Source organism: Coturnix japonica, chromosome Z, assembly GCF_054131305.1.
Source record: "Coturnix japonica strain WE chromosome Z, WE-NBRP24, whole genome shotgun sequence".
Taxonomy (NCBI): domain Eukaryota; kingdom Metazoa; phylum Chordata; class Aves; order Galliformes; family Phasianidae; genus Coturnix; species Coturnix japonica.
The window spans coordinates 27,636,157-27,653,119 of record NC_140702.1 but is presented as its reverse complement, the minus strand read 5'-3'; the positions used below and the strand labels follow the sequence as shown (position 1 = coordinate 27,653,119).

The 16,963-nt window shown below is 51.2% G+C and overlaps 1 protein-coding gene across 1 annotated transcript; it reads right to left on the bottom strand.

Annotated features, from left to right (window-relative positions):
* Nucleotides 1–208: 208 nt before the first annotated feature.
* Nucleotides 209–7,895, bottom strand: LOC146753833 (uncharacterized). Its single transcript, XM_085528467.1, has 11 exons — nt 7,813–7,895; nt 7,128–7,281; nt 6,622–6,878; nt 6,203–6,273; nt 5,732–5,799; nt 5,498–5,609; nt 5,000–5,123; nt 4,600–4,746; nt 4,208–4,350; nt 3,910–4,035; nt 209–3,800 (listed from the first exon to the last, which is right to left on the bottom strand). The coding sequence occupies exons 1-11, from the start codon at nt 7,825–7,827 to the stop codon at nt 3,680–3,682; spliced, it is 1,338 nt and encodes a 445-aa protein (XP_085384593.1). The 5' UTR covers nt 7,828–7,895; the 3' UTR covers nt 209–3,679.
* Nucleotides 7,896–16,963: the final 9,068 nt, after the last annotated feature.

Here is a 16,963-nt window from a genome sequence, read left to right as displayed (position 1 = left end):
ATTTTTTGATCTTCCGTTATGGTTTCAAACCCAGAAGTAGCTAACAGTCTAAACAACAGGTTCTCACTGAAGCCTGAAGAGCTATTTTCATCACACAATGATTTTTACTTTGAACTGACATTTCACAAAATCTTGTGTCAAACTTCTACAGTTTATAACTCCTTGAATAAATGAATCCAATATTGCCTTATTTTTATTTACTTTTTTTTTTTTTAAATTAATTTATTTATTTTTGTAGAGAAAGTCACCTTCACTGTTTCTACAGGTGTTTGCAAGTAGATTTATGACAGGTAGCTCTGATATTAGCTTGGATTAAATACAGATTCACATGAAGAATGCAGAAATTTATAGTTCCTTTGCAGGCTTAGCACAGGCTGCACACAAATGCTGCAGGGCTGAGAAGAATTTAACAGAATTTCTCTCTTTCCATATTCAATGTATTTATTTCCCTATTTAATAAATTTCCACATATGAAAGTTTGAAAGTGCTGAAAATAGTTTAATTTTTCAGAATAATCCCCTCTTGCAGCTTGGCAGCTAATGAGATACAGTACAATGTCTCAGTCATGGAACAGTTGAGCTGCAGTCATGGCCAGCATACTTCTATTTCTTCCAACCTTTCCCTAAATACATTCTTTCAGATAAAATTTTCACTTGCAAAATGGTATACTAATAGCTTCCACCTTAAATTCACAGTAAATTGCATACTGAATGATGAAGCTATTCAAAATCCTTACCATAATTTTCAGTTTCTCTCTTTTTCTCTTACTCTCTTTTATGTTATTGGCAGCTCAGATTCCATCAATGAAAGACAAGACTCTCCTTCCCTGCCAAGGGAAGCAGTGGGTTCCCACTGTGGTGGCTTTAATTCAACTGGATGTTTTATTGGGAGATGGGACTTAGTGAAATACAGCAAAGCTTGATAATAAGAATGAACAGTCTAGGAGAGAAATTAAGATTAGAAGATTTGTAACTTGACAAGGATATATGACTGTAAATAACACTTAATTAAATAACACTTTGCATACACAATTGCTAATTGCATGTCCCAAGCTTTTCAAAGTGGTAAAGTTTTAGATTACCATCATTTTGATTCTTACTCCTGCAATTACCATGAAACAAGCAAACAAACAAAAAAAAAAAATGTAGGAGAATGCTTTGGCAGAATATCAGACAACACTTCCTTTGTTGCATAGTTATGCCGCCAAACACAACTAAAAGAAAATATGTGATTTATTTAATTTGATTGAATCAAAAATGCTAAGTATGTATTCTAATTCCCAACGAAAATCAGGAGAAATTAGTGAAATAATCCTTTATGCAATCATAGAATCAAAAAAATCATAGAATGGATTGGCTTAGAAAGGACCAAAAAGACCGCCCAATTCCAACCCATTACCATGGGCAGGGCTGCCACTCACTAGATCAGGCTGCCCAGAGTCGCATCCAACCTAGCCTTGAATATCTCCAGGGATGGTGTATCCAAACCTTCTCTAGCAGCCTGTGCCAGTGCTTCATTGCCCTTTGAGTAAAGAACTTCCACCTGAAATCTAATCTAAATCTTACCTGTTTAACTTTAAAATCATTCCCCACTTTCCTATCACTATCAGACTGTTATATTATGGTCTTCAGAATATAAGTCAGGGAGTTCTCATTTTACTCCACTTTACACCTGTGTACCCCACATCTCCCAGCATCCCCAAAGATGTTACGGGAGAAAGTGACAAAGCTTTTCCGAAGTCAAGGAAAACAACTGCTCTCCCTTCAGATTGGTCAAACATGATTTCTCCTTGGTGAATCTGTGATGCCTACTACTGATAACCTTATTTTCTTCACTGTTTGGGTAATCACATCTAGAAGATTGTGGCCATTGACTCTCTGTTCAGGTGGATGCTGGTGATGAGTGGTTTCTCCCAGGCATGTGCCTTGGTCAAATTTCTGCTCTTCGACATCTTTAACAATGACACACATAGTGAGGTCAAGTTTGCAGGTGATGTGAGGCTGAGTGGTTCAGTAGTTACAGTAGGAGAGGGTGCCATCCTAAGGGACCTGAGCAAGCTTGAGAACTTGACTAAACTAAAATTGGCCAATTGCAAAATGTTGCACTTTGGCTAGGGGAATCCCAAATATTTGTATAGACTGGGAGAAGAACTCATTGAGAACAAACAAACGGAACTTGGGGGTTTTGTGGATTAAAAGATTAATACAGCTTTTAACACCATGGATTTGCAGCCCAGAAGCCAATAGTATTCTGGGGCTGCATCAAAAGACTAGTGGTCAGCAGAATGAGAGAAAGAATTGTTCCCCTTCTACTCTGCCCTCATGAGGCCCCATTTGGAGCGCTGCAACCAAGGCTTGGTGTCCCTGCCACAAGAGAGATGTGGAACTATTGGAATGAGTCCAAAGGAGGGACATAAAGATGATCTAAGGGCTGCAGTACCTCTCCCAAGAAGAAAGGCTGTGGGAGTTAGCCTTGCTCAGACTAAGCCCACCCAGGTCCATCTGGATGGAGCTTTTCTCCTACTGTCTTTACTGCATCATTCAGCTAAGCATCATCAGCAAACTTGCTGAGGTTGCTCTCAGTCCCACAGCCCATGTTGTTGATAAAGATGACAGAGCACTGCTCCCCAGATGGACTCGTGGGGGACACCGCTGGTAACCGACCTCCCCCTGGATGTGGAGTCGCTGACAACTCTGGCTTCCACCATCAGCCAGTTCTCTAGCCACTGAACACTCCATGCTTGAAATCCATCTCTCTCCAATTGAGAGAGAAGGAGAAGCTGCGGGACTGTGCCAAAGGCATAGCACAAGTCCAGGCAGATGACATCAGGTGGCCCTCCTTGGACCACCAGTGCCGTCACTCCCCTCGTAGAAGGCCACCAGATGGGTCAGGCATGATCAGCTCTTGGTGAAGCCATGCTGGCTGTCCTGGATCACCTCTTCATCTCACTTGTGTCCAGGAGCATCCACTTCCAGGAGCATCCACTTCCAGGAGGGCCTTTCAGATGCTCTCTTGGAGAGCGTGGGCCTACCGGGCCTTGTGGACAGCTCTCATTGCTACCCCAGTTTCTCTCTAAAAGCACAGCTTGAGCTTCCTGACGTTAGGTTGTGGGGACAGACACGACACCAGCACACTGATAGATTGGAAATAATGCCAATTCTATTTATATTGGGATTACTGCGTCCAGGTCTAGGGCCCCAGTACAAGAAAGATGCAGAGCTCTTGGATGGAATACAGAGGAGGCCACTAAGATGATGGGTGGGCTGGAGCACCTCTCCTTTGATGGAAGGTGGAGGGAACTGGGGCTTGTTTACTTTAGAAAGGAGAAAGCTCCGGGGAGACCTCATTGTGGCCTTCCAGTTCTTGAAGGGAGGTTATAAACTGGACAGGGAATGGCTGTAAATGAGGGTGGGTGTGTAGTGATAGGACAAGGGGGACTGGGCTTAAACTGTGAAAGGGGGGTTGAATTTAGTTAGATATTAGTTCTTCACAGGGAGGATGGTAATACGCTGGAAAAGTCTACTGAGAGGTGGTAGATGCCCCAGCGCTGGAGGCATTCAATGCAGGTTGGATGTGGCTCTGGGCAGCCTGGTGTGGTGACCCTGCACATAGCAGGGGGGTTGAAACTGGATGATCTGCAAGGTCCTTTTCTACCCAGGCCATTCTATGAGCGTTTGCTTTATGGTTTTCCATTTAGAGGTGGAAGGCTGGACATCTTCCCAGCCCCCGTGCCAGGAGCTCCACTGTGGTCATCACTGTTGCCAGCACCTTCCCCTTTGGAGTGACGCAAGCATCGAGCACTGGGGAGGTGAAAAGAACAGTGCACAGAGCGTTAGGGGCTGAGTGCAGGGAAGTAGTGCAGGCCGGGCTCCAGCCCGACTCTCAGGATCTGCTGCCTATGGAGCTTACCAGGGGAGCTGCCGCTTCAGCTCCAGCTTCTTACGGTTTCTTTCCGCTCTGCCCGCAAAAGACTCTTGTCGATGGATGTGCGGCTCCAACTTTTGCAGCACCTGAGCCGCTCGTGGGGGAAGGAGGCTGCAACAGGAGGAGAAAGTCATCCCTCTGCCTCTCCCCTCGCCCTGCCCCACACCCCCGTGCTGCCCTGGGTCCCAGCCTTGCATCCCGCCAGCAGTTTTTGGCCTGGGCTGTGCCTGTCCCCAAGCTAAAGCATTGTCACAGGCGACCAACAGAGTCCGCACACACTTACTTAGCATGCAGTACCAGCTTGGTCGATGCTCCCAATCTATCTCCTGGCACAGCTTCCACATCCTTCCTCCACCTCCTCCTCACTTGTTGTCCCTTGGGCTGGGCTGGAGGATGCGGAACATGCACGCTTACCCTGGCAAAGCGCTGCAAAGAGGAGACAGTGTCAGCACACTGGCTGGGAGCACAGGGCTGTTTGCCAGAGCCCCTCTGTCAAGGGCCCTGACGCAGGCCCTGGCAAGCAGAAGATTCAGCCCTGCCAGACCACGGGCTCTCCTCCCAGGGAGGAGCAGGCCAGCCCCTGCCGTGCCAGTTGGTGCCCCTGAGCCCTGCTGAGCTCGCACCCTGGCCCAGAGGATGGCAGCTGCTGTCAACAGGGTTGATCCCTGATGGTACCTGCTGCGTGTGCTGGTCCTTCTCAGCACTCCACACATCGCAAGCCGCCCGTTTTGCCCGTTCCTTCTCTATTTCATTCCGGTACATGGGCCTCAATCTCCTCATGCTGTCTTCTGTAATCCGTGATGCAGACGCTTCCCGGAGCTCCTGCAGAAACACGGCAGCATACAGGATCAGCCTCAGCCCCTGGGGCCTTCCTTCAGCTCCACGCCCCTGCTCCTCGCCTCTGCCAGTGGAAGCGCTCCAGGCCAGGCTGGGCTTACAGCTACCTGGTCTAGAGACAGGTGTCCCTGCCTGCAGCAGGGGATTGCAACTCGCTGATCTGAACTGTCCCTTCCAAGCCCAGCTTTTCTATGGCTCTATGATTCTATCATTTGTGCAGTCTCAAGCAGCACAGTACCTGCAGCACTCTTTTATTGTCGTCAGTCGCAGGGAGCGCATCGCGAGTCTGGGCAGCAGTCAACGCTTCCTTCTGCCCTGCTTTCTTTGTCCCGTGGGAGCTGCCTGCACATGGTGGGAGCACGCTGCAAACAGACACAAGAGGAGTCTGCATGAGACCAGGGCACCTTGGTCTCCCCCCAGTCTCCCACAGCCATAAAGATGGGCTCTGGTGCAATGTGGAGAGACCCCAGAAGGGAGAAGAGCTTCTGCCATCAACAGGGATCACTGTTCAGATCCCGCAGGGACCAGGGACCATCTGGGACCAGGGTGGGACATGAAGCTGGTGTGCCTGCCTCTGGCAATCATGCTGCACGCTTGCCATCCCTGGAGAGAACGGCTCTCCCTGGGACACACGTGTGTCAGAAGCCTTTCTGTGTGCCCCAAGCTGGCATGTTTAAAGGAGAGGCCGCTCCCCCACGAGCGCACGCGTCTCCTTCTTTTCGCCCAAGGCTCTCACCTGGCAGAAGGCTTCTTGGCCACATCTTGCTGCCTTGAGTCTGACTCGAAGAACAACAGCATGGGTGGGAGAACTGACTTCTGCCTCCGCAGCAGCCTGCCACCAGGGCCCACTACAACCAAAAAAGGAAGAATCTTTTCAGAGCAGCCCCACAGGCAAAGCATGAGAACCACAATGCAGTCACCATGCATGGGACAGCGTCCGTCTCCTTGCAGCTGGGACCCGTTCCCTCACCTCTACTCATCTTCCGTGCTCCATAAGCAGCAGCCTCTTCTCTGCTCATTTTCACGGTCAGTTGAAACCTGGAAACAAAGAATGACAGCCCTTGAAGAAAGATGGCCTGCTACCCCCCGCAGCTGGTCGGTGGTATTTATCTATGGGTTGAGCAAAGCCTGGCACCCTTTTCCTTCCTGGCCGTGCCAGACCAGCACACGTAGCTCAATTTCCTCTCCACGTGCAGTCCTTTCTCTCTGATGGGAATCGGGACAGGTTGGGCACCAGGAATGCGGCCATGAATCCCCATCACTCCGGGAGAAGACACAAACAGCCAAAAGGCAGCAGGAGTGAAGCGGGAGCCACACTTGCCAGGATTTCTCCCCGACTGGCTGCTGAGCACGGAGACCCAGCACGGCACGTTCCAAAGGAGGAGTTGGGAAGAAAGCCTGTCTCCTGGCCGGCCAAGTGCTGCAGAGGAAATGCACTCACCTCGGGAACATGTGGATCCCATCAGCGATGGTCTCTGGCCCCACGTCAGCGTAATGTTTTGGCCAAGTTCTCTGCAAAGGGACACAGACCTGCTGGAGGCTTGCCAAGGCCATTTTGTCATGGCTTTTGCTGACAGGAAGCAAGCCTGGCTCCCATACCAAGAGAGAAAGCTGCTCAACGCCAAAGCCCCTTCCATGAACATCAGAGCTTTGTTCTGCTCTGAAGGAGCTGGATGGCAAAATACTGGGGCCATGCAAGAGCACTGCCAGGCTTTCTGCAGGGGCAGAGATCCAGGAAATCTCTTTCCCAGTGGAGAAAGCCGTGGGGGCAAGCATGGGGAAATGCCTTTGACTGGCCTGCCACAGCCAGGCTGGCCATTTGTGAGCTGATGGTGCACCCTCGAAACCTCCTCAACTTACACTGTGGAGCATTGCAATTATGCTGGATTTGCTCTCCAGCGTTTCGATGCAGCTGTGGAAAAACCTCATGCAGAGGAAGTTGTCCCGGCATGTCATGACACCAATGTTTTTGAAGAAGAAGGAGACGTCAGCCTTGCTCTTCAGGAGGTGCCAATACAAGAGAACGGTCTCCTGTACGCAGCGCTTCACCCTGTGCATTGAGATGCCGATGGCGCCCCCGAGCTGCCGATAGTTGAGCGGCTCAATCTTGACATCATCTGCAAGGAGAAGGAAGATCCTCACTGCCACAGCAAGCCACATTCCCATGCAACATTCATCACCAAAGCCCAGAGGAAAGGTCCTTCGGAGAAACAGCTCTCGGGCTGTGGTTCCTGTTGGAGGAACTCACGCTGCACCCCGAGCTTTGCAGACAATTCTCAGCTGCTCCCAGCCATTTCCAAAGAGCAGGGAGAGCACACCTGGCTGGATACGGTCAGGGAGGGGGACGATGGCTGCTGCCTTCTCACCAGGGATGATGTCGTTGGGGGACTGGAGCTCCTTCAGCCATATCACCCCAATGTCCAACTCGAAGACGGGTCTTCTAACTGGAACCGCCAGTTCTTTGCTGTGGAACTCCTCTTGGACCGCAGCAAAGATCCCGAGTCCTGGAACCACGACTCCCTGAACAGGGAAACAACAGCAAGGCTGACGAGCATGCACTTTATGGGCAGAAAAAGCCATGAACATCAAGAGCATGGGGTCACTGCTCTCCGCCCTTCCTGATCCCAAAGGGTAGGGGGGTGAGATGCAGATCTCTGGAAAGCCTTGGAAAACTCTGTGATCCCTGTGATACAATCAGCTCCGCTCAGTATTTCCCAGCATCTCCTGGCTAGAGAAGAGCCCGGGAATTTACAGCTCAGGGGTTAAGCCTGGGACCCGTTCCCAAGGGCCAGAAAGAAAATAACCCATTTCTCCATTTGCTCTCCCGGTTCTGACCACAGGGCAGAGTGAAGCCCCCATGTGTGCCAAAAAGTTGCTCAGGGCAGCTCTGGCCTTGGGTTTCCCTCCCAGTTGGCCAACAAGCTGCTCTGGGCCCCTACTTGGGCTCCGTGTGCTGCTGCAGTGCTCAGGGAGGGATTGGTCTGCTGGGCCCACACTGTGGGAAGGACTGAACCCTTCTACAGGGTGAGGGACACCAGAATGCCAGCCCACCTTGTTCAGCTTCATCTTTTCCAGGATGAAATCTGATACAGCATCCCAGATTGCCACAATCTCTGCAAAGGGAAGAAAAGCCATGTCAGTCACCTGGGCAGCCACTTCACAAACGCTTGGCAAGCTCCTCACCCAGACCACAATCGATATGGGACACGCAAAGAGCACCCAGAGCCTAGCGGGACCCTAGGGTGGGGCTCCAACAGCAGCCCCCAGCCATGTACAGCCAACTATAGAGAGCAGGAGCTGCGGTTTTCACAGCTCACAGCCCCATGCGATGCCTTGGGAAGGGGTCCGGGAAGCCCTACGTTTGGCGGAGAGATCCACGAGTGTTGGGAATGTGTACGCCAGCTCTGAGCTGACGGCCACAGTCCAGCAGCTTTCCATGTTGCTTGCCGATAGCCCTCAGCTCAGAACAAAGGATTTTCTCCTTGGCTCCTCAGCCAACAATTCTCTGCAAGGTGCCCCTGCTCCTCCACGCACCAGTGAGGCTCGCGCAGTGCAGCTTTGCTGCCCTGACCTGACCCCTGGCCACAGAAGGACAGAGCCCTTGAGCAGTGCTGCAGCAGCACCCAACCCTTGCAGGGAAGTGCCAAAACTGCCACTGCCCCAGGGAAGCTACCCTTGTGATGCAGCTCGTCGCATTGTGACATCAGCCCGTGTCACCTGGAGCTCTGTGAGGTCACCAGCACAGAGAGGGCCCCTCACAGCCAGAAAGACATGGAGGCCCTGGAATGTGATCAGAGCTGGGCAACCAAGCTGGTGAGGGGTCTGGAGCACAATGTGGCCATATGAGGAGAGGCTGAAAGAGCTGGGAATGTTCAGCCTGGAGAAGGCTCAGGGGAGACCTTATTGCTCTCTATAACTTCCTGAAAGGAGGTTGTAGTGAGCTGGGGGTCTGCCTCTCATGTCATTAGTGACTGGACTATGGGGAATGGTTTGAAGCTGCAGCAAGGGAGATTCAGGCTGAACATTAGGAAATATTACTTCTCAGAAAGGGTGGTCAGGCACTGGAATGGGCTGCCCAGGGAGGTGGTGGAGTCACCGACCCTGGGAGTGTTCAAGGAAAGACTGCATGTTGTGTTGAGGGACATGGTTTAGTGGGAGCTATTGGTAATAGGTGAACGGTTGGACTGAATGATCTTTTAGGCCTTTTCCAACCTTGGTGATCCTATGATTCTATGATTCTAGGAGGTTGTTAGAAAGGGCCAGTAGGAATTTCTTTGGGGTTTTTCCTGAAGTGTCTGCCTGAGACAGCCCAGCACAGAAATCTCTGCCCAAATTGGCAGAAGTGGCAGGGACACTCATCAATCATCTAGACTAAACCCTAGCATTGGCATTCGTCTTTTCCCTAGACCTAGATTTTGTTTTGGTGAAGGCTTGTACATGAGTGCAGGACCCCATGGCAGCTGCAACACAGGAGTCAGAGAAACCAAGCAGCCTGTGGCAGCAACTGGAGAAGCTGGGCCACCCAGTGCCATTGCTCATGTTGCATCCACCTTCATCCCATTTAATGAGAAAGGAAGCTAGCAGGTTTAAAAAATGAAAAAAGTTGGTTCCTTGGGAAGTCAAGCTAAAAATGAGGGTTAAGTACATTGTTGTTTTAGGTGAAATACGGGTATCTTATTGAGATGTGACGTGACAGGCCCTTCCCCATATTCTGGAAGAATCTTACTGACATGTAATACAGTAGGTGTAGATGAAATGGACGTAGGTTATATAAGGTTGTGTGTGCTTCAATAAATCACCATTTTACCACCCTACCACCTTGGTGTCACTTGGTAATTGTTGTAGCTACTGCTTCAATTGGAGGCAAGAGATCGTAAAGCCATTAACGATCGTAAAGCCTTCCAATGGTGACCAACCGACGTGATCGACGTAATTGGGCGTGATTTGAGACACTTGAAGCAAAGTAGTTGTCTGCGTTACGGCCGCAGGATCCCGTTGCGGTAGTGAATCCTTATCGCGGAGTAGCGGAAGCCCAGGGTCGAAGAGGAGTGCGCATCACTCTTTGACAGGTGGGAGAGAGAGCTCTCGGAATCTCAGAACCCCCAGGTATCTTCGGGGAAGCGCCAGGGTACGGCCAGGAGACCTACGTTTGGCCAAGGCGACATGGAAGCCATTATCAAGGTAATTCTTCACGCTTGTAAACTTCACTGTTGGAAACAGGCTCCTTCCAAAAGGGAGGTAACAGCAGTTCTCTTGCTGTTGGAGAAGGAAGGACTTTTAACAACCCCATCTGATTTATACAATCCTGGCAGATGGGATGGAATTACGGCCGAGTTATCTCAGAGGTTGCTGGCCACTCGGAAAGTGTCGGAATTCAAAGTATGGGGATTTATCTTAGAAGTGCTGAAAGCAGCGCGGGAGGAGAAGCTAGCGAACCAACATGCCAGAGAAATACTGGGTTTGGAAACGGGGGGAGCCCGTGGGGGGAGGGCTTGTCTCTCCTGCAGATTCGGTGGAAGACAAAATGGCGCCGGCTAGCCCGGCCACACTTGTTGCTTCCCCTTCGGAGAAGAGGAGGGACATTCCAGAAGACCGCCCTGAACAGGATGACACCCTGCCTCCACCCCCCTATCCTGACTCTTTGTATCTTTATTGGACGCTTACAAAGATGAAGGGGGGGGGGGGAAGCCCCCCGAGGAATGTGGTGTTGCTTGCATACCTGATAAGAACAAGGACAAGCAGGGGGCGGGAGAGCCGAAGGGGGGAGGCACGGTGGTGCCACCAGAGCTGAAAGGGGGAGGCGTGGTGCCACCGGTGAAAAGTGTAGGGGTGGGTGGCACTTCCTTGCTGTCGGGTCCCGCCTGTTGCTGTGTGTACGCCCAGAAAGGGATGGATCGTGCCGCCCCGTATGATAGTAAAGGTGAATGTGGGGGTGGTGATTCGATGTGGGACGCCCAAGGGGCTGCCCAAGGGGGATGTGGCCCCACGGCACCCGTCCCGTGGAGCCCGCCCGCTCTCACTGATTGGGCCCAAACAAGGGAGGACCTCTGGACAGCCGACCCGGAAACAACAGCTTTTGCTCTGCCGATAGTTGTGAAGCAGCATGGTCCGGCTTGGACCCCTCTGGATTCCAGGGCAATTACTCGCCTTGCAGAGTTAGTTAAGAACAAGGGCCTGCGTTCTCCGGTGACTATGTCAGCAGTTGAGGCTCTCATGGCCTCAAGTCTCCTGCCGTATGATGTGGTCAGTCTCATGAGGGTGATTCTTGAGCCCGTGCAGTACACGTTGTGGTATGATGAATGGAATAGACTGCTTCAGGCTGTTGTAGCTGAAGCAGCTCGTGATAACAATCATCCGGCTAATGCACATGCAGGTCAAGGCCGTGCAGCTAGGGTTGAAAGAACTACTCTCTTGCGCCTTCAGGGTTTAGCAGATGATATGGTGGGGTCTCCAGAGGGTCAAGCAAGGGGGCTTAGAGCAGGGGAGTTAACTGCGCTTACAAATGCAGCCCTTCAGGCTCTGCGGATGGTGGCTAAGATTGCGGAGCCTGTGCTCCCGTGGTCTGATATCAAACAGGAGCCCTCTGAGTCGTTTTCTGATTTTGCAAATCGCTTGATTCGTGCTGTTGAAGGGTCTGACCTCCCCAGGGAGGTCCAGCCTTTGGTTGTGATAGATTGTCTCAAGCAAAAGTCGCTCCAAGACATTCAGCAGATAATTAGGGCAGCACCTGGGACTCTGAACACCCCAGGGGAGGTTATTAAATATGTGCTAGATCATCAGAAGAATACGCCCTTGCATAATGATGGCTTGGCAACTGCCTTGCAGGGAATGGCTGCTTCGGTGCAAGGGATGGCTGCTTTGGTTAGCTCTGCGATCAAATCTGCAGTGATGGTGGCAGCTCGCACAGGGAGGAGAAGGGAAAAGGATTGATTGATGCTTGGCTGAACATGAGCCGACAGTGTGCCAAGGAGGCCAAGAAGGCCAATGGAATTGTGGGGGTTTTCCTGAAGTGTCTGCCTGAGACAGCCCAGCACAGAAATCTCTGCCCAAATTAGCAGAAGTGGCAGGGACACTCATCAATCATCTAGACTAAACGCTAGCATTGGCATTCCTCTTTTTCCTAGACCTAGATTTTGTTTTGTTCAAGGCTTGTACATGAGTGCAGGACCCCATGGCAGCTGCAACACAGGAGTCAGAGAAACCAAGCAGCCTGTGGCAGCAACTGGAGAAGCTGGGCCACCCAGTGCCATTGCTCATGTTGCATCCACCTTCATCCCATTTAATGGGAAAGGAAGCTAGCAGGTTTAAAAAATGAAAAAAGTTTGTTATAAACACCATCATTACAGAAGCCCAGCTTCCTTGGGAAGTCAAGCTAAAAATGAGGGTTAAGTACATTTTCACAGTGGTGTCTGTATTCTGGAGACATGTCAGTACAGGGCAGTACTGAGCCTTGCTGGTCCTAAGCAAGCTCCAGTTAAGACTTCTTGTCAGTGGTACAGTGCATACGGAGATGAGTTTGGATACTGGAAGCAAGTCGTCTGTCTAGGGGCAGCTGTGCTGTTTCTGGTGTGGGAGCCAGTTCATCCAACATCAGTTTGAGGAGCTCTGTGGTACATTGCATTGTGCAGTGCAGACATACTATATTAATTCATCATAGTAGCGGAACTCCCTGAAAATATTGCCCTCCAAGTGTAGATCAGAGGCCAAATTTGAGGTCATTCGAGCAAGGAAAATGGCTCTGGACATATTTGTGATGAACTCTCAAACACTTTTCCATTTCCATGCAGGTTGACAGGTTAAAGGTGTCTGGAAGCATTGTAGGCCGGTTTTGGCCCAAGTGTCCTCAAGGTGATAACTGAGGAAGTTTCCAAAGACTTGAACACAAGCACCAGTTTGTTTCGTGAACTTGTGTGTCTTGTAAGGAGTGGAGAGTTCTCTGCATCTGCCTCTCGGGTACTCAGACACCACAGTGGATCCGCCACACTTGCCTGTATTCAGAGTAGTTCTGTGAGGGTTTTGTCCATTAGGAGAAGAGAGTGAAACTGTTTAAAAGCTGCTGCAAAGAATAAGTCAGTTCATTAAGCCAATGAGGATGTCAGTATTCCATGAAGGTGCACTAAGAAACTGAAGCACTGGCTCTTTATCAAATGGGATGGAAACATCCATGACAGAAATCACTGGTAAAGGTTGCCCAAGGTGCTTGTAGATGCCCCATCCCTGGATGCTTTCAAGGCCAGGCTGGATGTGGCTCAGGGCAGTCTGGCCTGCTGGTTGGTGACCCTGCACATATCAGGGAGTTTGAAACAAGATGATCTTTAAGGTCCTTTCCAACACAGCCCATTCTGTGATTCCACAATTCTATGATTCTATGATTCTACCATTCTACTGTTCCTTGATTCTAGGAGTCTAGGATTTTATGTTTCATATCTAGGCTTGCTCTGCGTCAAGTGCAACATCTTGCACTTGGCTTACTGAACCTCACTGGCTTCTTGTGGGCCCACTTTCCAACCCCACCCAGGTCCTTCTGGATGGAGCTTTCCTCCTACTGTCTTTACTGCATCACTCAGCTAAGCATCATCAGCAAACTTGCTGAGGTTGCTCTCAGTCCCACAGCCCATGTTGTTGATAAAGATGACAGAGCACTGCTCGCCGGATGGACCCGTGGGGGACACCGCTGGTGACCGACCTCCCCCCGGATGTGGAGTCGCTGACAACAAGCCTCTGGCTTCCACCATCAGCCAGTTCTCTATCCACTGTTACATGGTGCCGTGCGTCCTGTTCATCCCTGGGTATCCACGGCTGGACTAGATGCCAACACAACAAGGGAGTGCGTGGCAAAAGGCATTTTATTGTAACAAACAGACCCTTATATAACTTTTGGTATAGAACTTGCTAGAAAGTGGGCGGGGCTAAGCCCACCCATCATTAATATTAACTAAGGAGGAGGGACCTGTCCCGTCACATCCCCTGACCCCGCCTACCGCCTAATACACCACATCTCCCCCTCCTTATGCTAAAGAACTTTTAACCCGTAACAATACCCAACATATTAACAATCCCACTTAACCTTTTAAAGTCTTTCATATGCCCTTTGTTGTTCCATTTTCTCCTCGAAAATTCCCGTCACCATGCGATGCATAAATCCCTGCAAGCATTGTATAATACACGGTATGCAAATTAATAGTGCAAGAAGAACAATAAGTCCCACCACCAATACTTTTAGCAACTGTTTGAACCAAGGTCCGATGTTCCCAAACAGGCTTCCGAGCCAGTCTCCAAACGGATCGTCCACGACGCCGATCTTCTTGGTATTGTCTTGCAACCATGCCAGCTTCTTATGTAACGATTCACTATGGTCACTCAAATTAAAACAACACATTCCCTCAACATCTTGGCATCCATGCCCTTGTGCTAAAAGTAAAAAGCCTATGGCCGCTCTATTTTGAAGCATAGCGTGTCTGATACTCTCTACATCTCATGTAACAAAGTTCTGTCATAGTCCAAAGAACAGCACCAAGTGGTGGGGGGCCCAACACAACCCAACACAACAGCTTCAAGACTGCTAAATACACAAACCAAAGTTTTCTTCAGTACATACAAGCATACACAGAGAAGGTACCTAGGACCATAGCACACAGCACATAGTAGCACAACTTTAGAATGACTCAGTAAGTTCTAACAAGACAAGCTTTTACTTGGAGAGAAAATACCCCTTTTCATCTTGAGAGCAGTTGTTTTGGGTCAGAAGGGAGGGGGTTGGCTCAGAATCCAAGACTAGATACTTATCCTTCTACAGCTAGAGCAGACAGAAGGTATCAGCCTTTTTCTTTGCAAGGTACACCTTTGCACTCTTACTATCAGAACAGGAGTTCTGTTTATCTTTGAATACCCCTGTCAGCAGCAATCCCTCTGAACCAAAGGTCAGAAGGTAAGAAGAGAACAAGGGTCCTTCAGGAGGAATCCTTGCCTTGGACGGTCATTGCTGCTATGCAAAGTCACCAAGAGATGTGAACAGCTTTCAGGCTGCGCAGCTCCTCAGCCACTGAACAGCTGCAGCCATCACAGATCAGCTGCTGACACCCAGGCAGCCACTTGGTCTGGAAACGGCAGGACTAACTGAGGGCTCTGCTACTGCCATCATTAGTGACCTGTAATACAAGCACCTACTGAAGAATCTAACATAGATAAAGCTGTTACAAAAGAAGCCTCAGAACAAAATGAAAAACAAGTTGTTCAGACGGATTCCAAGCTTTTTAGCTTATAGGAAAAAGCAGACATCAGGCACAGCATGGAGTTACAATGTAAGGATGAAGGCAGAGCGGGGGGAGGCACTTCACAAAAGCATGCCTGTGGGTGAACAATGGATATATCCCCAAAATGAAGTAACATTATGCACATGCAGACCTGAAGCTTGTGTTACAACTGTGTAACACAGCTTTTAGTGAGCTTAAAGCAACCCAGAAAGCCATCGGATCTTGCAGGATTCAAGCCTCTGCTGGTATCTTGGCTTAGCCAAGGAGACAGGAAGGCTGTATCTCTTAGCAAGGGAGAACCCGACGTGAGCATTCCGCAGCCCTGACCCGGACCCAGCGGTGCGATACGGCCCCCCCTAAGCCCAGGCATCGCACGGCTCCCCCCAGGTGCCGCCCCAGGCCTCATTCTCCACTGCCCCCATGGCTGCTGGCCCGCAGCGCAGCGCCCGGCCCGGCCCCCCCCCCGCCCTTGCCCAATCGGTGAATGTGGACGGGCCCCGTCGAGTAGGGCCAGCCCCTTTTTCCGGATCGGCAGACGAGGCGAGCTCGCTGATCGCCTGTGTGGGCGGGTCCGAACTAACTGGTAACATTACAAAACCATGCCCCTGCTCTGGCTCCGGGGCCGGTTGTCCGGGTGACAAGGCGGGTCGGCGCTCCACCCCCCCCGCGCTTCCCCCCAGGTTCTTTTCAATGTCGCCGCCTCCCCCACCGGCGTCTTGTAGGGAAGGATATAGGGTATGGGCTGGATAAGGGCGTGGAGGGTGGTTAACGGTCCGGGACAGAAGTGGCGGTGAAGACTGGTTCTGCACGAGGGGTCGAGCAACTTCTGTGGTCGTGCCGCTTCTCGAAGGGGAAGCACGGGGCGGAGCCGATGGAGTCGACGCCGTCCCCTCCACAGTTGAGCCTGCAGAGAGAACAGAGCCGCCCCCCCCGGGCCCCGACCCCAAGGAACTGCCCCCCCCGGATCAATCCCCAAAAGATCCCTAGCCCGCTGGTTAGCCAGTTTTTCATCGCGGGCGGCACCCAGCGCCCCCAACACCAACCCCCAAACCCCGAGGCTCCCTGGGCAGCGAGGACCCGGTGGGACAGCGCCGAGGCAACGCCCTCCCAGCCATCCGACCCACAAATATCGGAGGGTGTCGCCAGCAACCCCTCCCTCTCCAATAAAACAAGAAGGGAAGTAAGCTCCTTCTTAGAAGGGGTATGTTTAGGGAAGAGAGAAGGACAGGAGAAAAAGAGTACCTTTATCACAGCTTTCATTGCGCCACCGACTCAACACACAGTCGCAGTCGGCACCTGGCGATATCGTCCCAAACGGAGGGGAATGGCCACTTCCCCCCCAAACCCGGGCTTCTGCCACTCCGCAACGAAAAGGGAAAGGGGGTGTCGCTCCGCAGCAGGAACAAGGTGGCAGGGCAGCCACACCTGGGACGTCGAGGGTCACCACTTGTTACACGGTGCCGTGCGTCCTGTTCGTGCCCGGGTATCCATGGCTGGACCAGATGCCAACACAACAAGGGAGTGCGTGGCAAAAGGCATTTTATTTTAACAAACAGACCCACCCATCATGAATATTAACTAAGGAGGAGGGACCTGTCCCGTCACATCCCGTGACCCCCCCTACCGCCTAATACACCACAATCCACTGAACAGTCCATGCTTGAAATCCATCTCTCTCCAATTGAGAGAGAAGGAGATGCTGCGGGACCGTGCCAAAGGCATCGCACAAGTCCAGGCAGATGACATCAGGTGGCCCTCCTTGGACCACCAGTGCCGTCACTCCCCTCGTAGAAGGCCACCAGATGGGTCAGGCATGATCAGCTCTTGGTGAAGCCATGCTGGCTGTCCTGGAGCACCTCTTCATCTCACTTGTGTCCAGGAGCATCCACTTCCAGGAGGGCCTTTCAGATGCTCTCTTGGAGAGCGTGGGCCTACCGAGCCTTGTGGAC